Here is a 21,880-nt window from a genome sequence, read left to right as displayed (position 1 = left end):
TTCAGAGGTCCCTTTTTTAAATTTAACTTTTGTATATTATTCTATTTTCTTTTTACTGAATCCCCCAAAATAATGTTTAAAAAGTAGTCATGTTATTTTAAATTGAAGTTTTTTTTAATTGTTATCCATGGCTAAAATGTTAAATAAAAATGTGTTTAGATATTGGACTACAACAGTTTGGTTAAAAATTTTGGGTGACGTCATCACCCCGCGACTCATTTGTTTAAAACTGTTGGCGGTAGGTGATTTTTTTTCAATGTACAATTTCATTTCTTCACATATGTTTAAATTAATATTTCATTTTTGTATAGTTTATTTATTTATCTAAAGTTGTATATGGTCTGGTATCGGATTGTGTAATGTAGTATAATGGCTTCCCTAAACCTTTTGCAGAATTTTGTAAAAAAAAAAAAAAAAAAAAAAAAAACTAAACAAAGTTCTGTTATCCGTTTAGGTTAACATGTGGTATTTCTGTCCAGGTGAAAACTAGAAGTGATGGCTTTTAGAAAGATTGTCATTAAGGTAAGATAAGACTTTACTACTTGGTTTTGCACAAAGTTGGATTAATGTAATAAAAAACAACAACAACAAATTGTACTTTATTTGTGTAAAGGTCAATCATATATATTCCGTTAAGTAAAAAGTAAAACAAATAAGTTGACATCTTTAAATTTGATAGCAGTTTCAAATAACCAGGTATTTCAATGTCATTGTTTAACTATTCAAATTTCAGCCCCCAAGCTCACAGGATCTATAGGAAAAAAAATCTTAAATCAACATTTAACAGATGTTTTAACAGGTTAAGAAAATGTCTTTGGGGCCAGCGGAGAAGACCTTTGAGAAAATCATTTCCTTTTGCTGTTTTTCATGCACCAGTCTTCCTTATAACACATTTAATATATTTTAACATCACACTTATAGCAATATGTCTATAGTCTTACTTTTAAAAATATATTATTAAAAGTTTCTTTTTTTGTAATAAATCTTGTAATAATCTGTATAAAGCAAATTATGAAAGATAGAATAAGTCTTTGATGCCCTTAAATTGCACACTTTATTTAAGATCAACTTTCTACAGAATGTTGAACTTTTGCTGTTTTGAGGCATAATTCTTTATTTTTGAAATATGCAATTAGTGTTGATCAGAAATTAGCATGTTGAATCTGGTTCTTGTCGCTTTCCACTAAGGACCTTAATCTGTTTCCCTGGCAAGTTAAACTGTAAGCAATTTACAGAGAAGTCAATTGTTATGGCTACTTTGAAAGTCTGGCAACAGATTAAAGATGATTATAATTGGGATACACTCTCTCTTAGCACTCCTTTTTGCAATATGTTTTTTAACACTGCCCAGACTGAGGTTAGATTTGCCATTTGGGTGACGCGGGTGTAAAAACAGTTAGGGACTTTTATATAGATGTATTTTTTCCAATTTTGAACAACTCTGTTTCCAGTATAATCTACAAAAGTCAAACATTCTTAGATATTTCCGCAACTTGCAAGCACCTCATCATTACCCATGTCTCTTCCTCCTTCAACACTTAATCTTCTCTCTATACAAAAAAGCAGAAATAACACATTTTCTCTTTGTATAAACTGTTGGCAACAGACTAACCTCCTAGTTTAATCAGGATGAAAACCAAATGGTAGTCAGAGTTAGGATTTATTTTCTGTGATGAGTGGTGGTCTGTAACTCTTATGGGAGTAAAAAAACATGTTCTTCCTGCACAGATAACATTACAGCAAATCCAGACGTGCAAGAATATGCCCAAATATCAAAGACAAGTGTGATCAACGCTCACTGTAACGTCACCCACATGTTTTGGTCATGCCCAAATCTGGAAGAGTTCTGGAAGTCGGATTTCTGAGCTATTTCAAGCATACTTTTTACATTTTTATTTATTCAGGCAAGACAGATGAAAATTAATTCTTATTTTGGTCTGGCAAAAGGAAAGAGAAAGAAAAATAAAATGAATTACAGGAGACACATAGACAAAAAAGCAACACATTACAATCAGTAAAATCATTAAATTGTTAAAATAATTAGTCACAGCAATATTTTCAACAAGGGTCCTTTTAAAAACTGTATTTGAAACAAAAGTGTCCAGTCTAATGGTTATTTTGTAAGTTATCCCAGTCTCTGGGTGCTGCAGACTGAAAGGACAAAGAACCCAATGAGGAATTAGATTTAGGGACTGTTAACAGAACCAGTTGGATGGTGTTGGATATAGGGGATGAAGTGTGCAAAAGCTGTGCCCGTATAGGAATATTAGGTATTCCTGCCCTAAGGCAAAGAGATCAGTCAAGCAGAAAAGAGAAAAATAATTTAATTTCCACCATCCGCAATGTTTTGACTCTACAACAAAATGTATTTTTTAAATTGGAAAATAATGAAAATCAAATTAAAAGGGTCAAAATAACTATTTTATGAGTGATAGATCTCCTTACTTAATTACTGCATGAACGCTACCAGTAGATACTTAAATCACCACATTAAGGGAGGGGAAGGAAATGGGAAAAAAGCAAATTTCTTTATTTAAAACGCATTACATATGACCATTATGTAAACATGCTGATGTAATATTAAAAGGAGCAAAATGCTCATTAAACTATATTTACATAAAATTAAATAAATCAATAAAAAAGTAATTGAGCATGTTAGTATTTTAATTCTGCAAGCTTAACAGATATTACTAGAAAGTAGAAATTAAGGAAAAAAGAGTTACTGAAAAAAGATACATTTTTGAAAAGTCTTACGTGGGAGTGGGAGTTGTAATCCCTCAAAGTAAATGTTTTATAGTTCATTAACTCTTTCTAACATTGGTTGACACAAGTTTTAAAAACTGATTTTGTATCTGTGTGACACTATAAACTAATACTAGATTTAACCATGAGGAGATGTAAGAAAGGAAGATAAAAACTTAAATAATGTTGGTCAAACTGGATGTTCTGAGCTGATATTTTATTCCTAACTTTGAAACATATTTACTTCTTCTAGCAGCAAAACATTCTGATCACTGGAAACATTTTATTCTATTAAATCTGCATTACATAAAAACCAGTGACACTTAAATCGTTTTTATTAGGTTTGTCCACTAGAGGGGAGTACAGACACACGATTTAAATCTGCACACTCATGTTTATGTTTATTCTTTCAAAAAAATTGCTTGAGTCTTTGGTTTGAAAACCTTGCTCGACTTCCCCCCTGAGAGCCTTTTGTTAATGGACTCAGCTCCACAAAGCAGAGGAAACTGGCTCTATTAAAAGGCCCAACGGTTCATCCTCAGTCTGCCGCTTTGTTAGAAATAATGCACATCAGATGTTTTTGTTAAGTGCTGGGGAAGCTGCTGCCCTCACGTTTGTTGATGTTTCATTTATTGGGAGCTTTGGATGAGGGCTGTAGACATTTACACTGATCTCTCACAGTCTCCTTAAGACCGTGTATACGTAGCGGAGCAGATATTGCTTTTGCTCCCCTTCTATTTCTTTCATGTGCTGCACACAGGCCGGCCCACCACCTCCTTCGGCTGGCGGTGGGAGAGAAGAATGCTGAAGGTTCACTGAAGCTTCCTTCTCATTGGTCATGTAATGATACTCTTCTGTTACCCTGCTTGAGAAAATGTGTGTGGCTTTACCATGCATAACCAACTAACCACAAACAAGTATGTTACAGAGGATTAGTCAAAACAATAGCATTCCACATGACTTCCTCTTTGCCAAACACGAATCCGCCGTGTTGTTTATCACCAATTCATTTATCTTTTAGATAATTAGAGGACATCATTTTGACCCTGTTTTGGTTGTTTGTCCAGTGTGGATTTTGATGGATTCTCTTTGCGATACTAACTGGGCTGCCCGGCTGAGTGTTTTATGGTCCTCTCCCCGTTGAAGTGTTTCCAGCCCTTCTCTGCCTGTGGAGCTGCAGGAGGTGCTGGTATGCTCCTTCTTAAATGGGCTTAGAGAATGTAGTGACCTGCCACTTCTCAGACCTCCCGAAAAGGGCCTGCAGGCTTAAACGTTGATCCACTGACGTGCTCTGTGTCTGCCAGCACATTTCTGCAATCTGCCTTCTGTCAGCAAAAGCAGCGCCGACTTTTTAACCAAGTCAAGCTTTTACAGGTCAAAATGTAGAAATTAAAAGTCTTGTTTGGTTGAAGTTGTACGTGGCGTTGCCCCACTCGTCTCATAAACCTCTAAATTTAATGCTTTCCACCTCCACAAGACTGTGTGTCAGAGCTCGATACAAATATCTCTTTTATCTCAGCGCTGCCCTACATTGCTGCAGAGAATCCATCCACCCTAATGAGGGAAAGCACTTCTCTGCTTGTTATTTCTGTCTATCTACCAATTTCTGCATGATGTGTCTGCCTGAGCTTTGTTTGCTGAGTGTAACCTGGAGATATTCCTGTCTGTTCTTGCTGCTAAAATTCCACTCCTGGGTTGTGTCTCTTTTTGTCATCAAATAAAGAGGATTCAGGTGTGCTAACATTCACCTGAATGAAAGAAGGTTTGCTTTTGGATTACCTCCCGTCCACTAATATGCAACGTTTTAATCTGTAATATTCAGATCCCCATTTAGACTGTTTGGTGACAGGTTCTTAAACAAATAATACAAAAATATTTTGAATGTTGTTCTTATGGGAAACCTGGGTGACCTAGAAGAGAATAAACGGAGGTCCGACACACCCACAGCTCTGAAGAGCTGCCCTGCTTCTGAGCAGAAAGAGTCCCAAAAGGAGCGACACAAAGGGAAAGATGCAAGTTTTATTGAGTGAGACCGCATCTGCTGCCCCCTCTCCCCCAGTGTAAACATCTGTGGCTGGTTAGTGTTAGCCTCTGAGCTAAGTGCAGTCCGAGAAGGTCTGGATCTTATACTGCGCGATAGCAATGGCAAAGGGCATGGAGGTGGGGAGGCGGGTGAAGCCGCTCATAGAGTCTGGGCTCCGTGCCCAGCTTGGAGAAGCACGGGCGGGAGGTTGGAAAGCCGGGCTTGGGAGAGAGATAAGGAAAGGTGGAGAGTGTTTTGGGAACTGAGAGTGATGTAGTCCAGAGCTCTGAGGACCAGAGAAGAAAAAAGGGCATGTTGGAGGTTTAAGTCAGGACCTGTTTATTTACAGACAGAACTAAAGATGACTTTCCTTGGGTTCTCCTGTGAACTGAAGGCCCCTTTAGTCTCTTTTTCAAATGTTTTTGGATTTGTTAAGTTTCCCTCTTAGGTAATATCTATCACTTTGGCAGCTAGAACACTTAGGATAGAGAAGTTGAGCTTAGCCTGCAGGAAGACTCAGCTCCATTCATCCACTTTGTGCCAGCACACAAAAGATGGCTCGATAAAGGATTTGGTATTAGGTAGCGCTTCTCGCTGCCTCTGCATCTGTTAATCTGTTTAATGTCTGTGCAAGACTGAGAACAAAGCAGCACTGGCCCATTTTAGAACTTATGAAAAGAGTCACTTCCTCCAGAACTTTCAAAGGAGTTTTAACTGCCTTTAAAGACCCACTCCGACTATCTCTTGGTCTATTTTCAAAACGTTCCCAGTGGTCGTTTAATTATGATTAGGCTGTTTTTAGCCAAAACTAAAAATAACATGTTATGTTAGGGGAGTTTCTGTAGAGCACAGGAGTTCATTAGAAATTCACTTTAGAGTGGTGGGCGGGGCCTTTGGTGTGGAGCAACCCCGCCCCTCTTCCCCTCCTCGTTGCTGAGAGCTTAGCTTACATCCCCAACCTAACATTACTGGTGCTACAAAAACGCAGAGCAATATCAGAGCTATCCAGCCGTACAGTTTTGAGCCGGACTCCAGCTTAGACGAAGACAAAAAAAAAAAGACGTTCATGAATCTATTTGTCTACAACTTGAGCTTGTGGCCCTGCCTATGTGTTTTCTATGTCACAAATACAGCTGCATTTGTTTTGTCTGCTCCTGATTCACAACAATTTGAATAAAGAAATATTGAGAAATGCACATTTAAGATTATTTTTCTTTATATATGTCCTCCATCATGAGAAAAATGCCACACAAAAAACACTTTCATCTGAGTGGATCTAAGTAATCCTTAAAATGGATCAGATCATTGAAACAAATTTAAAAAATCAACCATTTGTGAAATTCAGCACTACAAACCCCCTATTTGTTTTGAAAATGTTGGACAGATTTTCTTTTTTATGACTTTCAGATCATGTTTCTGAAGGCATTCTAGGCACGTTCAGGCCATAATACTGTCCCACTAGACCGCTTTGCTAAGAATCTTACCCGCTAAAGGGCCGATACCGGTTATTAGCACGGATACGCAGGAGTCATAGGTCAGAAACAAGATAACCGCTCACTCCTGCATAAAACTGACAAATTTAGACCACATGATCTGGTTTTACTGAGAGCCTTTGAGTTAAATTTAATTTAGTTTTATTCTAACATGAATGTCAGCAGAACCCAGACTAGTCGAGTTACCCCTTTTTCACCAAACTGGCACTTTTTATTCTTTTTTTTTTGCTTGGTAAATTAATTGGGCTCTGGTTAGGATGATTGCATTAGTTTGCATTCCTGACAGGCTTTTTCTCTTCTAATAGGTCTATCAAATCACATGCTGTTTGTGTGCAACTGGCCACCTTCAGTTTAGTCTCATCTGCAGGCCAATGTGGTAAAAAAGGGTTTAGTCCGAGGTTTGCAAAACGTTTGGATCGCACCTCCAAACACTCAACCAGAAACCAAATTAGGGGTCACAATAAGCCTGTGTTAAACTCCACCTTTATCTACCTTTTTCATGTAAAAACATTTATCTGATTGATGCTCCAGAATGCTTGAGAACTTTTTTGATATCTGCACTTCCTTTGATACCAATTTAACATCCATGACTGAAAAGACAGATGATGGTTCTAACATCTAATCATGTGTCAGCAGTTCTCATATTCATCTGCAAATCAGGTTTTAGGGATGGAAAGTCAGTCTATCAAAAACTCATTCTGCATGTGTCATGTCAGCTCTGGAGGCTGTGTGTTTTGATTGACAAGGTCTGACCCTGTGTTGCTAGGCTTTTTCATGCACTGGTAAGAGGCCACCAGTGATCTGTGAACCCTTTTGAGACAAAGGTCACAAAGCGAGGAGAATGCTGATGTGTAGGGACGAGCCTCTGCTTTGCTCCATTGCATTCTTTTCTTTTTGAACCTGCTTAGATTATGCAGCATTTGTCCTCTTACATGTGTTTGCAGTGGAGCTTTGAGAGTATATCTAGCTAGCCTTTGCAAATAAAATCATATTTTGTCAGTCATTTGGGGGCGCCCTTTCCACTGTTTGAGCTCCAAAGGAGGAATTCAAATTTATTAATGACAGTGAAGTGAAAAGATAAAAAATACTTCTAAACATTTGGCAGCTTGTTTTGCTCTGAGCTACAATGCAATTTTTTTAGCACTCTGTCTTAACTTTCACAGCTTAACTGAATTTTTTTTTAAATTAGTGAGTAACAGTTTAACAGTCCATTTTTTTTTTTACTCAAAATAACCTTTCAAAGGCAGTCAAAAAGTTGTTTTTTTGCGATGTCGTGACCAGAATTAAGAGCTTCCTCTGCCGACCCTCTTAATTCATTCCCTCGTGTCATCCTGCAAGGAAGATCAGAGAACCTCCCTCAGGTCTGGGCTCCAAAGTTTATTCATCCTGTCTGTGATACCAAGGGACCAGCCCGGATCAGAACAAAGCATTTACTGTGGATTTTTTCCCCTGTTCCTAAATAAATACCTTCTGCTCTTTTCCAACTTGAAAGTCTGTTTCTGACATTTGAATGCTATTGTTGTTACACCCCCGTGCAGCCGAGTGTCTTTGCTGCTTCATCACTCTGGGTTTTTGAGCCGTGCCTGTTGCTCTTGTGTATCGTGCCGGGTCGTGTGTGGTCTCAGACCATTCATTACTTCCTTGTACACAGGCAGACAAAGTTCACACGAGACCCATATCCATCTGCTGTCTGCACTGGTCAGTCTTTGCTCCAGTTTGTAAACCATCTTGATGTAGCGTTCAACAGCAGCTTCACCAACAGAGTTTTTTATTTACTCTGAACTTTTTGTGTGTTGATCCTTGAACGCAATGTTCTTTTTTTCAATATTTATGCTGATTTGGATAAAAAAACTTAAATCATTTTTTGGCTTTGAGTGACAAACTATAATGCAGAGTTTTGTCACAGAGATGACCTAACGGACGGTGCAGACGGGACTCCTGTGTGACACTCACGGACACAGGGGGTCGGTCGTTTTGGTTTGTCTCGCTGTCAATCAACCACACTTAGATTTCCTTTGTTGCCTGTGGACTCAGCGCCCCTCAGCAAACCTGTGGCTTTGCGTCCTCTTTGTGTTACAGTGTGGGAACTTTGCTGTGCTGGTGGATCTCCATGTTTTGCCCTTGGGCAGCCAGAAAGACGCCAGCTGGTTCACTGCGGGCCACGTTGAGGTAGGGGTACAAGATGTGCCTGTTAATACATGTGGGAGAATATCACATTGTCTTACCATTAAAGCACACTTGTAAAATCAACTTCAGACAGGAGTGCACAAACATGTTCATACATGTTTGAATTGTGATATTTGCAGGAAGTCACAACCTTGGTCCAAGAGGCTTTGGACCAGAGGATCAGACAGTACACTGAATTCCTGCACAGCAAAAAAGGATGCAAGCAGAGAAGGGAGATGATTCCCCCGTCAGGGTTTTCTGTGAGAGGTAAGACACCATACTATTACACTTTTTACACTTCCTAAAGCCTAGTCACAACTGCCCTTATGGGCTTGTTGGGGTGAAAAATGTTCTAACCTGTACTATAAGCATATATTAACTGTCAATGGCTGTAGACCGCTCAGTGAACCCATAGGGAGAAAATGTTCGCTCAGATTTTTTTCTATGGGTATGCTGCGAGCAACAGGTCATAGTGAACACTCATAAGGGTAAGTATGGGTAAAGTAAGTGAGACAGAGGGTTGATCCTCCACACTCCCGAACAACCTCAAAACCCTCAGCACTCATATGGCTCAACCCCTATACGGGTGTATGTGACCCAAGGCTTTACCACCAATTACATACAGTGTGGCGTAAAAACCCTATACAACAGCATCACCCGTTTGTCATAAGTGTGTGCAACATTCATTAGCCTTACGATTACTTCACGATACACTAACCACATGCACAACAATGGTACGTTTCATTTTCATGACGTCCCTCGAGGTGGTTGTACAATCTCAAGGGAACTGCAAGACACACCTGCGCTCCCCTTCAGATGCAGCCACTCCTCTCCTCCCGGGCAACCCGAAAACCGGCAACACTTGTACGGGTCAACCCCCGTATGGATGCACGTGACTAAGGCTTTAGTCAATTTCAATTACTGCACTATTCTTTTTCCATTGAAGCGTTCAGCTCATTCCTCTTGAATGAAGTAATATTTGTTTCATTTATTAGTTCTTTTCACCATCGATACTGCTATAACTGACATGAAATACTTTGGGATCAAAGTGACTGGATGGGAACCAAGTTACAGAACTGTAAAAACATACAAGCAAAACATTAAAGAAAAACAATTAAACTTAACTTTCGGAGGCGAGCGTGGGTGGAAACAGACAGAACCAGTTGGGACATGGTGCCGTTCCACTCACAGGGTGTTACCTGTGTAGGAAAAAGTACATTCAAAATGCTTCACACAGTTGAACTACTTTTATGCGCACTTGCATTCAGGTGGGTTTTATTAAAAAAATAATTGCTTCAGAAAAAGCCCGACTCGCCTCATAGTGTCCTTTACTTCAGTTACTCATGTTTGACTTGGAATGACTTCAAACCTGCAGTCTAAAGAAGCTCCAGCTGTGTGCTGGAAGACAGACAGGTGTGTGACAGGTAGCAGTTAAGGGCAGTTAAAGTGGACTCACTCAGCAGTCCTAACTGAGAGTGGGATTACAGGGGAGCTCGTCTCATATAGTTTCTCCTGTGTCTGCAGCTTTTCCTGACTTTCCTGCTATAAACCTTCCTATAGTCTCTGCATTGAGATATTGTTTTGTTTACGTAGACATGAATAAATAACATTAAATGTAACTATATAACTGTAGTTTGCATGGTGTTTATGCATGTTAGTGTCTCAGCTACGGAGTCAGCAGAACAAGGCTGTTTGAGAAAGATATCCTCCCCCTTGGTAGGTGTGAACAGGCTGACAGTCTACAGTTACTGCAATGCTTGACTCATACTCCCCATGAAAGACTGCGCAGAGACAGACGTATCTGATGATGGAGATCACAGACTGACACCCATAATGCATCAGTTCACTTCAGCGTGTGAACAAGGGAACTAACACTTTCATAGTGGAACAGCGTGTAAAAGTGATTAGGTTCCTTTTCGGCTCTTTGCCAAATCTCCAACATGAACTGAGCAGGACCAGTTGCAGTTAATGGGCTCTATTTTTATTAAAGATCTGAAGTCAGTGTAATGACATTCATGGTCCCACGTGAGGGAGGTGGCTGTGAGAAGTGAGAGCCAGTAGGAGCCATCTAAAGGGGAGGTCACTGTGAGCTAAGGGAGGGTATTAAGCACTGCTTGTCTGCTCTGCAAGTGACTCACTTGCTAACCTGTTAATCTCTAAAGCATTGGGTGAAAGCAGGGTTTCTTTTTCAAACTTGCTCCATTTGCATGTTGTAAGTCTGCAGGATGGTTAAGAGGACGTAGTGGGACATCCTGGTGCAGAACTGTAAGCAGGTTTAATATAGAGAGAGGCGTCAGGTGGGGCAACGCTTGTGTCCAGTCTAAGAATAGGCAGATGAATTGTCGCTCGGTGTGTGGTGATAGTGGTGCCGGGGGCTTGCGGGTCTTGTGTGAGGCGGCGTTTGAACCGGTGCCAGTGTGAAATCACAAGAGCTTCTGCCAACAGACGGCTTCAGCGTCACTGCTTCGGCCTCAGCTGTTGGCACTTCAAATGAGCTATCAACAGCTTTTAGCATTCCAGGCCATTCACTTCAAGTGTTTGCATCAGTCTTATCTCCATGCATTGTTGGACTTTAGGAGCCCAGCGAAGGGGATCCTGGGTGGGGCTTCACGCATTCTCCATGGTAAACCGTGTTGAACACACCCACATTTCTCAGAGTAATTAGAGATTGAAAATGAGTGGATAATAGCTTCTTTGTGCCTTGAGGAAGACATTTTTGTCATTCAGGATGATATTTGAGAAAAACAGGTTGTTGTAATGCTGGAAGACTGAAAGAGCGTGACGATTTTGTCCTTACAGAGCTCACGTTCAGGCCGTCAAAATTTCAAGCTCTACTTAAATATTCTTTTCCCTTTGGAGTTTGACCTTTTTGAATATTTATTCAACTTTTATTGTTGTGGAGTTGCTTCCAAGTAAAAGGAGATAACCCTGCAGACTTTTTGGTGTCTCAGTGTTTGAGTTTACTGGTCAATTGAAAACTGAGAAGCCCGATTTTGCAAGGATTCTGTTAACATGCCATTTCAAATTGCCAAAGCACATTTCCAGATGTCTTGCATCTGCTGTTAGTATATGCTTATAGACAAGGTTTGTCTTAGGTTCACTGTAGCTTTAGCATGGAGTTTTATTTGTCTTTTATACCTGTCCAAAATGTGAGTTTAAACATCACAGAACCAGGACTATGTCTGAGTCCATAGCAGAGCAGGCTCCTTATCCCTTCCTCTGCACAGGTGCCAGGGTCTAGGGGGAGGGAACACCTGCCAGCCTGTATCCCTGTGGCCACAGCAGGCTGCAGAGGCAGTTTCCCAGGCTTCCCACATGAATGGTCACTAATAGCCGTGGGAGAAGGCTTTGCAAGTGCTGCACAGCGAACCGCTGACTCCTCTTGGCAGACCTATGAAGAGGGCTTAAGGCAGCCAGACCATGGCCATTGTAGGAAAAACACAAGTGTTGCTGGATAGCTTTACTTTTGGAGAATGTGTTTACCGCTGACCATCTCCCTCCCAAGGAAGAATGCAGAGGATGGAGGCGAAAAGGATTCAACTATAGATTTAGGGTCTGGCTGGCTTCACTGATGTAAACTTTTCAGTCAAACTGTGGGATTTTTTCTGTTCACCACAGATGTACTTAATTCAGAGATCTTTCAAACTCCTCCTTTAGCAGATCAAAAGGGTTAGGTACCTTAAGTAATTTCAGTGAATCCCATATCTAACCCACTTTGCTCCATGCAGACTGTTAACATAAACGTGAGTGGCTTTTATGAGGAGTCCGCTGGGTTCAGGCATGCTCATGTTAGAGTTACCTGCACCGCTCTGTTACTGGGCGCGAGGCAGGCGGGATTAAGGCGAGAGGGAAATGGAGAACTGTGAGTGGAACAAAGGAATTCCAAGGCCCAGGCTGGAAATGGATCCCGATCAGAGTAGCCACTCCAACCTGCCCCTCTCCCCCCCTTCTAGCCCCTGCTGGGCAACCCCCTTCCCCCTGGTGCTTTGTTGTGTTGCTGTGTCTCTTTAAATCTTTCCTTTAAGCCCCTGGTCTTACTCACCAGCAACACGTTGGACAGTTTGACTCCACCGCTAACCCCACTTTTGATTATCACACATACCTACATGCACTTATATATTTAGTCGTGTTTTATCATCTCCCTTTCATGTGCCTTCTAATGTTATCTCTCAGCATTTAATCTGTAGTATAAATATGATTATTTACAAATACAAAACATACCATCAGTCTTCATGTTTGCTTGCTTTTTCTTCCACTTCAGACTACAGCATGGGCTAGCATAGTGGTCACACCGCTCTTTTCCCATATAATTAGGGCCTAAGTCTGAGCATGGATCACTTTCATGTGACTGTTCCCTTTGACCACGTTCTGGTGCGGGTGACAGCTCACACTTGTAAAGAGAAGTGCTCAGACTGAGCAATGCCTGCTTCAGGAATTCACTGACTTTGACTACATTGTCATTTTATTAAAATGCTGTTGTTCACCTTTCAACATGTTTTTAATATCATTATTTTATTATAGGTAGGTGTCATTTTAATGCAGTTTACCAAGCAATTTACAGTGAAAAACACAATGAAAGATATGTTTGACAATTTCAAGTTTGATTTTATTCATATTACTACAAAGCTAAGGAAAAAAAAAATCAACATTAACACATTTTAAATTCAGCAGATGCTTTGTCATACACACTATGGTTTACATTTGTTTTACTATTTACCAGGGTTTTGCATTGGCAAGAGTGGCAAAGCGAATCGCAATACACTTGACATCTTAATATACCACAGGACATTAACATCCATCCATCCATCCCTCCCTCTTAACCAGCTGAATCCCTTTTGGGGTCATGGGGTTTGTTGGAGCCTGTCCCAGCTACTGATGGGTAAAGGCGCTGTACAGATTGGAGAGGTCACCGGTCTGTAGCACACAGTCACTCATACAGTCATACTTAGGGGCAATGTAGAGACATCAATTAACCTATGAAGCATGTTTTTGGACTGTGGGAGTAAACCGGAGTGCCTGGAGAAAACTCACACGTGCACAAAGAGAAAACACAGACTCCACACAGAAAGAACCCAGCCGGGATTTGAACCAGGAATGAGTGCTAACCACTGTGCCACCATGTAATCCACTGTAATATTATATCACAATTTTTTAAGACTATGACTTTGGAATGCTTTGCCTGAATACTACAAAATTTTTCATAGGAATACAATTGTATAACATCCATTTTATTTAACAATAAGCACTGCAACTGTATTCCACATACAAGTTTATTTGACCAAAGCAAATTCTAAATGGTTTTCTGTTGAAAAATTATGAAATATTTTTTTCAGCAGTCAACATTGTCTGGTTTCCACACAAAATGTTTTTAGTATAAAATAAAACAAAGTTTAATGGGCTTTGATCAATAAGGTTATTTTAGTATGATTAGGAACATAAAGTGCTATGTATTTCCAGTACTTCTTAACCCCTTAATATTGGACACACCATAACTCCTCGAGTGTTAACACAATCAATGTGAATCAGGGGGTTGTGATGTGGAGAAAAACAGCTTTTTATTTTGGCTTTGCAGCAATATGCAATATTTCACATTAGTAAGTTTACTAACAGTGTGTGAATGTGCGTGTGAATGGGTGAATGGGTCTGTGACTGTGAAGCGCTTTGGGCCCTCGAAGGAGGGTAGAAAGCGCTATACAAGTATACGCCATTTACCATTTACCATTTTACAGTGATTGCGTAAACACTTCCCTACTATGCAGTGTTACATGTCAGCGCCATTGACTGCATCTGAGATCTGGAGCAAATAAGCATGACATTACCAATAGAAAATGGTTTACTTCTGACTCTAGTGAAATAAAGTCATTCAGTCACCATTGTTTTGTGATACATGTTGGAGTCATATGATGACAATAATCAGTCGGTCGGAGTCAAAATTTCTATTGCAGCCACTCTCCGAATAAGTCGAAGAAGAAACACTGGCACTAAAGCTCGGCTGTTGAAGGGTTAAATGTACTTTATGAGGTAGCGATTGCCTACTGGATTAAACCACCAAGAAACAATGAACAATCTCCAACCCTGCCATCTGACTATTTCAGCGAAAACTTAGTTGTATAGGTGTGTAACAACAACCGGCAGACTAATGAGTGAACTTCTGTCACCAGATGGTTCTCTTGCAAGATCTTGTTGGTTTGGTGCAGAGCTACTATAAAAGTTTGTTGTGGTGAGCTAGTGGGTTCAAGTGAAAGCCAAAAGTAAGATGTTGAACCAACTGTTTGTTCACAACTAATTAGTTGAAAACAGTTTTGGGAGCATTTGAAATCAATACCAGTTTTGCCAAATAAAATATTCTGATTTTTCACAGATTGGATTTTTCCTTGCACCCTTAATATTTACAGACTTAGAGGTTTACAGAGCAACTAGTAAATAGAGTGAGCTTCCATTGGGACTTTATTTAGCTTTCTAAAAGACTTATACAGTGCTGCTGCTTTCCTGTCCAACTCCCCAAAGTACTGTACATACCACCAAACCAAAGGTCTTAATGTAAAATAGTTTCCTTCTTCCTCTGAGCGCTCATAATCATAAACTGTGGCTGCCTTTCTGGAGATTTGTGGCCTCATCAGCTGATAAAAAGTATAATTATGATTGAAAGTGACATTTGCATTGTGAGCATATAGCAATTTATGTTTAGCAAGTTTAAAAAATTGTAATAATAAACAAAACAACAAAACTTCTCTTTATAATTGTTGTGTGCTCCAAACGCTCCCTACCACTTTGGTCACATGCTGGATGATGGGTTGGACTGAGCTACCATGCTGTGGCGTATTTTGTAACTGCGATGAAGGGGTCACCCAAATGTTAAATTGAACACTCATGTCCAAATATTGTTTCAGGTGGACGTTGTGCAGGATGATGAGGCACAGTGTGCTGCTATAGCCGCAGTTACAGTTGCACACAGAGCGTGATGTCCTTCCAGGAAAGCCCCCACTTACATATGAGTAACTTCCTCAGGCCCTCTCATCCTTCAGCACTCCACCCCACTCTCTTGTGCTGAGCCCCATCTCTACCCCCCTCCACCCTTGAGGACAGAGGAAGGGGGTCCACATCAAAGTAGGGATGTCAAAAGAGCAGGATTCTCAGGCGGTGATGTCTGACTGTCCCGCAGATTTCTACTCCTGTTCATTAAGTGCTCGCATGGGAATTAGGATTCTCCTAAAACGCAGCCGCTAAGTTTATGCGCGCACCAGAAACATGACCGTCAAGAAGAAGGGGATAAAATACCTAAACTAAAATAATGTCTCTACATGCAGCTGTTGGGTCATCAGATTTCTGTCTTTCTGGAATTTTTATTGTGTATTATGATACAAAAACTACAAACTGAAGAGTTTTGTTTTATAGTTTTGGTTGAAAACATTTTAATTCACTAACTGATGAAGAATTTATTGTTTGATCTTTAATTTATGTTATTAAAGAATCAAAATTAAATGTGAGATTAAAGTGTCACAGTATCAGTACAAAATATACAGGATGTAAACATATAGGTTGCGAGCACCTAGTAGTTAAGTACAACTCTATATTGCAGACAAAAATAAAAGGTCTTTAATGTCAATTAAAACATATAAAAAATATTGAAATGAAAGAAATGAATATATAAATAAAACTATACATATGTATACACGTTTATATGTACAAACACAACTTGAACAAGCCAGCACAAAGTATAAGCAGGACCCTTGGCTGATGGTTATAATGATTTTGCCTACAAATTAATGTGCAGAAATGTCACAGATTTTCAAATTTTTTGGATCTTTGTTCACTGTAAGGCGTGACTGTGGTCAACCAGATCCTGCTAGAAGAATTCTGCGTAACTGTGTTGGAGATTCCTCTGGATCTCTGCATGAGCTACAGAGGCGCTCTCTGCCAGGAATCAGATGATGGGAAGAAGGCAACTCTTTGTGGCTCTTTTAATGATCTTCTCAGGACATAATTGAAGCTAATGAAGAGTGTTCCATAGCGGTGTACCTTTGACCCTAAAGTGAATGTCTCTCGCCCCGTTCTGTCCCCTTTTACAGTCCTGGTCACTCCGGTTTGTTGTCTTTTCTTTCCTCTCTTTGTTTTCCCAGGAAGTGGTGAAAGCTGCAGTGCCTGAGTGTGTGTGGATTTTTGTCTTGACACCAACCATGTGGACTTTTCTGCAGTTATCTCCTGGTTTAGTACAAGATAGCTAGTTTTTCCAGCAAACATGAAGCAGCACTTTTCTTAAAGCTCACCAGCCTACCTAGTTAACTGTTTGGATTGGCATGACTTAAAAAAAAAACGTATTCTTTCTAAGAAAGTACAACTGAAGGCCTTTTGGGTCTGTGCTCATAGAATTGGGTCTTCTACCATTGTGGGCTGCAGTTGCAGCAGAAAGGGGCCACTCGTTCCCAGAGGACACACCAGCAGGCTGTTTGTGAGAGAGAAGCATGAATGTGAACCCAGGCAGAGCGCCAAAAGCAACTCTGCTCTGTGCAGGACGTTATAAAGTTGGAGCAACAGCTGATGTCTCAGGCCATGGCGCTGCACTGGTTCCCACCTCCGTGTCCAGACATCCCCCTTAACTTTGTCCTGGGAATTGGCAAGCTCAACCCACCAAGGGAGAGAAGTCAGAACAGTTGTAAAGATAGACAAGGGACTACAATTTTACAGACTGAATCAGAGCCCTTTAAAAACATCAGAGTCATGAGTGTGCAATGAAAAATGCACGGGTCTTGATCCTTCTTGGACCCAGAATGGACAGAGAAAACAACGTAGAGGGAGCTTTTCATTCCTCTCTATGTAGAAACCCGGAACAGATGACAGATGAACCAATCGTTGCTATGTAAGGAGTAACAAAACACATTAGTTCCTAATAAAAGAATGTTCCAAACTGCAAACATTGGTATCCAGAGAATGCAATGCTTTTAAAAAAAAAAACCTTTATCTTAAACACTTTTATAACCTGGTTGTTTTGTGCTCCAATAATGTCTAAAGTTGTGTTGAATGTTGACTATTGTTATTGAAAGATCATGACAGCCTCTTGACTGTAAATAAGAACTGGATTGAGTGTTACGTCACCCATAGATAATGACTTACTTCAGGGTCCAATCAAATTAAATAAATTAATTTTTTCGTGATCTGGACGTCGCTATGTTAGAGCCAGAAGTCATCAGTAAGTAGCACTGACTGAATATGAGAACTGAACTGAATGACCCCTCCCCCCTGGCTTCCAAATAGGAAGTACCTGCTGGTCCCAAAATCTCATAGACTTCTATAGAGACATAAACAGATATTTTTCAGACATTCTATTGGTCACAATAACTATTCTTTTTTTTTTTACGTGTTCTTGATAATCCTAATTTTTTCACACTATTTTGTCTGTGATTCAAGTTGTTTAACTTATAAACCTACCAATCAGATGCCTCCTATAAAAGTAGAAGGTCTTGCATCAAACATTTAAAACATTTGACAGATTCTCCTAGGCCCGCATTTAAGACTGATCACTGCTCACTGATGATTTCTGGCTCCAACATGGCAGCGTCTTCATCGTAAAGAAAATGTCGATTGAATATACTTCATGGCTGAAACTGAAATCAAGCCATTTTCAATGGGTGACGTCCCACTCACTCAGTCCAGTTCTCATATATAATAAGTGGTAAACAGTGATTGGTCCAAGTTTGTCCAAGTCAGGGTTTTTATGGCAACCACTTTCACCAATCAGGAATGAGCTTGTTGAAAGTCCAAACCCCTACAACTGAAAAATCTCTCAATCACACGTTTTGATTGTTGACGTGGGGGCCAGCAGGCTCCACCTACTTTTATTAAAGCATCTGATTGGTCAGTTTTTAACTTGAACTAAAGAAAAACTAAAATGGGTAAAAAAAATGAGGATTATAAAGTACATGTTAAAAAAGCTAGCAGAGTAAGAAGGATTATTCTTACTCACTCAGTCCAGTTCTCTTATATAGTCAATGGGACAGCCACTTGACCACAATCAAGCCCATCATTAAAAAGATTAGACTGAATCCCAAAAGCTCACTAATTTAAAAAGATCTTTGCTACACAACTGAAGAGACATCACCAGTGAAGATGCCATATTTATTAAGGTAGCTAAAACCCTTCAGAATGCATTGACTACTAAAATGTTTCCACCAAACATGAATTTCTGCAATTTTCTGGTGTTTATTATGGGCATATGCTCTTTTTTTTAATAACACAGAATTAATCATGGACGGAAACCTGCAAATTAAAGCTGAAAATTGGCAGTTTGACTTCTTGCAAATCCGTATTGCTCATATCCAATAAAACGCAAAATGTGGCACACATTAGAAGTGCTGTAACTGCAGATTTACAGGATTATGGCTGGTAAAACAGTTAGTAAAATGATTATTATAAATCCCCAAATTTTCTTCAACAAATGCTCATCTGACTGCTTTTTTTCTCTGACCTTTATCCATAAGGGAGGGGACTGTAATTGAAAGGAATCAAAACTGGAGCCTTTCTGTTTCCAGCCGGTACAAATAATTTAGAGCTTTCTTCTCAGACATTAGTCAGCCTTGGAGTTAGTGTAACAGATAATTTTGACAGATGAGCAAGGGTTACAATCATAAACCCCAAAAAGCTAATCTAATCCTGAATAATAAAGGCTGTGCCATGTTTCAAGGAGAGAAAGCCAAATTAATATTTACTTGCTGATGAATATTAGAAGTGAAAGCTTAAAAATCTTTGTATTATGGGTTAAAGCTGATGTATTGTAATGTTCTGTCATTCTATAGTATGTTTTTTATAAAAATGTGGATATATATATAAAGCTATTTTAGCGCAATTGTTTGTTTAAATTTTTATTAATTTATATACAGTGACTGATATTTGGGTTTCTTTGATTTTTTTGTTTTTTTTGGTGCTAGAATTAATAAAAAGAAAGCCAAATGGGTGCAATAAATCACCAGCCTGTCAGTCTAAGCACATGCATGCAGCAGTTCTGTGTCTCTGTAATTGCGTGTCATTTTCCAAAGACGGCATCTTTTTGAAGAGAGTAATTAAACGCTGTGAGCTGTCCTGAGATTTCATCATCTAAAATTGTTTGTAATGACCCCATTCACGTCTCCGTTTGATCCAGTGCCGGTAGTGTCACCGATTCCTTGTGTAGGACAAGTTTAGTAATTGTGGCCCAACTTCAGGAGGAAAGTTGTTGATGCCGACGGCTGAGAACCTCCCCACTTCAAACTGTCAGCCTTTCAGAAATGTAAGCAGCCTCATGTGGCAGTACTTCTTTGACGTTATCCAGGGATTTCTGAAAGAGTGTCGGGGTGCAGGAGGTCAGGCTTTTCTCAAATTATGGAGGACATGTAATCCTCTAATTGCTGCTAAAATATTGATCCTCTACAATGCCTAAAAGTTTGATTTTCAGTCGTAACCACAGGAATGAGATATAATCTCAAACAAAGATTATAAAGGTAGTTTTGTTTAGCATTTAAAGAGTCAGACAGGTTCTTTATAAAGCAGCAAAGGGCTAGAGATGTCAGACAGTTGTCTAGCCCTCTTTTCTCCTTAGAGCAAATGGAAAGCCTGTTAATAGACCTGTGCTTTTAGTCAACAAATTCCTGCCAGATTAGGCAACAGGCTGCAACAAAGATTTCATGAGAAAATAGAGCAGAGACATGCAGGGCAGACCTTTCTGTCTTCTACAGGCTTCAAAATGAATTACATAACAACCAATAAAACTCATCTTGTTTTGCAAGACTTAAGAGAATGTTAAATTTGCTGCAATTTTTTTTTTTTTTTTTGCATCAAAACAATCCAAGTTGCTGTTGGGGCTGGTTTCCTGTTGAATAATTAATTTGTCTTACACTTGATCACCTGCAGCTCCAGCAGAAGTTTGCCTCAGTAGGAGCTAACATGCTAACCGTCTCTGTCTGGTCTGTTTTTTTTAGGGGAAAACTTCAACCTCGTGGCCAACTTCCTGAAGCGGCACTCCAATCTCAGATGTGTTGTCAAGCAGGGTTTGTGACCCTCATGTTTTCACACACTCCAGTCCATATAGAGAATCAGAAATAGACATTTCAACAGTAAATATGCAACCAAATTTCCCACAGAAACAGCAAGTCATCTGTGGTCCGCATGTTGGTTTTTCTCCCCCTCACTTGTTTTTATGTCGTGTCCCTACCTGCAATGGGTGCTGCCGGGCCCGACCAGCCATTAAGTGGGTCCCGGGGGAGGCTATCAAGAGTGGGAGAGAGTGGGACCATGGGGTAGTTTGTGGAAGGCAGTGAGAATCTATCTCCATGGCTCATCTAGCGCCTCTGACCCTTGGTCACCTTTTCATGGGACCAACATGATTCCCTTCCTGTCAGTAAAGTTAATATCTGCTCCCTCCGGGCCGAGGCCTGGATGTTAAGGAAGCTCTGACCTGCTGCGGAGAGAGATGACGGCTTCTCTCAGCACGTCCATTACGCATCGAATTAGCCCCAGTCTTGGGAGGTCAGAGGTTGTGAATTTTGGTCCACTGGGCCCATTGTAGTCTACATATGTGTTTAAACTATGCAAAGAATTTTAAAAAGCTCATGTGAAGAATAAAAAATCCTAAATATCACTATTAGTCTGTTTGAAAGTTGATAATGAAGACAACAAGAAGTGGTCAGTCTCTAATTGATGAGATGAAATTTAAAATGAAGTGCACTTAAATGATTTAATCTGTGAGTTAAGAAGACTTTCATTCCATTTGCTTGGCAGCAACGATCCACAAACATGTTAGCGAGTTAAAACAAGAACAAAATAAGAAATTCAAAAATGTCAGTAGAAATTAAAATCACTTCAATCGGTTTAGTGAAAGCCTTTTCCTTTTCACAGAATGGTACATATGGCTGACTTTTCCTGTTTTTAAAATATTTATTAAGAGTTTTTAGCAACATGTTATCCCTAAAGCAGCTGGATTTTTCTCTACAAGAGACCAACATTGTGTCCGAATTCACTCACGACTCCATAACTCCTAAAAGATTATATAGTGCATGAGTATTTAGTGGCTCTTTATTTTTCTGGGTAAAACTATTGCATAAGTTTAGTGTTCAGTCTAAATTTTGAGCTCTGTAAGTTTTTCATCCAAACTCTGTTGGTCAGTCCAGACAAAGAATGGCAGGTTTACAAACCTCACGGTTCCACTTTTTGTTCCACTTTAAGTAACTTCCAATGTTTTTGTTTGAACTAAAAATATTGTAAAACTTCATGACTCGAGCAAAAATGATTATGATTTCCGGATTTGGAAAAAAACATTTGCATCCAGAAGAGAAGGTTTTTGCCATTTGACATTTATGGTCACCGTTTGTTTTTTAATTGGAAATAAATCATTAGATGAGAATATCTCCATTGCTGCAACACTTGTTAAAACTTTATAAATAAGTTATCTTATGCAGAATATGTTCTTTATTTGGAGTTTGATGTGTAT

The 21,880-nt window shown here is 39.7% G+C and overlaps 1 protein-coding gene across 8 annotated transcripts in view; it reads left to right on the top strand.

Annotated features, from left to right (window-relative positions):
• The first annotated feature begins 48 nt into the window (after positions 1–48).
• The window catches only part of LOC112161524 (SLX4 interacting protein), a 37,371-nt gene continuing 15,539 nt past the window's right edge, over positions 49–21,880 (top strand). Inside the window, exons 1-6 of one of the 8 annotated variants that reach the window (XM_024296716.2) lie at positions 49–238; positions 480–522; positions 8,165–8,235; positions 8,338–8,427; positions 8,565–8,691; positions 20,373–20,441. In XM_024296716.2, the coding sequence (XP_024152484.1) occupies positions 8,661–8,691; positions 20,373–20,441 (100 nt within the window). In that variant the 5' untranslated portion in view covers positions 49–238; positions 480–522; positions 8,165–8,235; positions 8,338–8,427; positions 8,565–8,660. The other 7 variants (XM_024296718.2, XM_024296714.2, XM_024296713.2 and 4 more) reach the window with 7 other exon arrangements.

This window comes from Oryzias melastigma, linkage group LG15, assembly GCF_002922805.2.
Source record: "Oryzias melastigma strain HK-1 linkage group LG15, ASM292280v2, whole genome shotgun sequence".
NCBI classification, from domain to species: Eukaryota; Metazoa; Chordata; class Actinopteri; order Beloniformes; family Adrianichthyidae; genus Oryzias; species Oryzias melastigma.
This window is presented reverse-complemented; position numbering and strand designations above follow the sequence as displayed.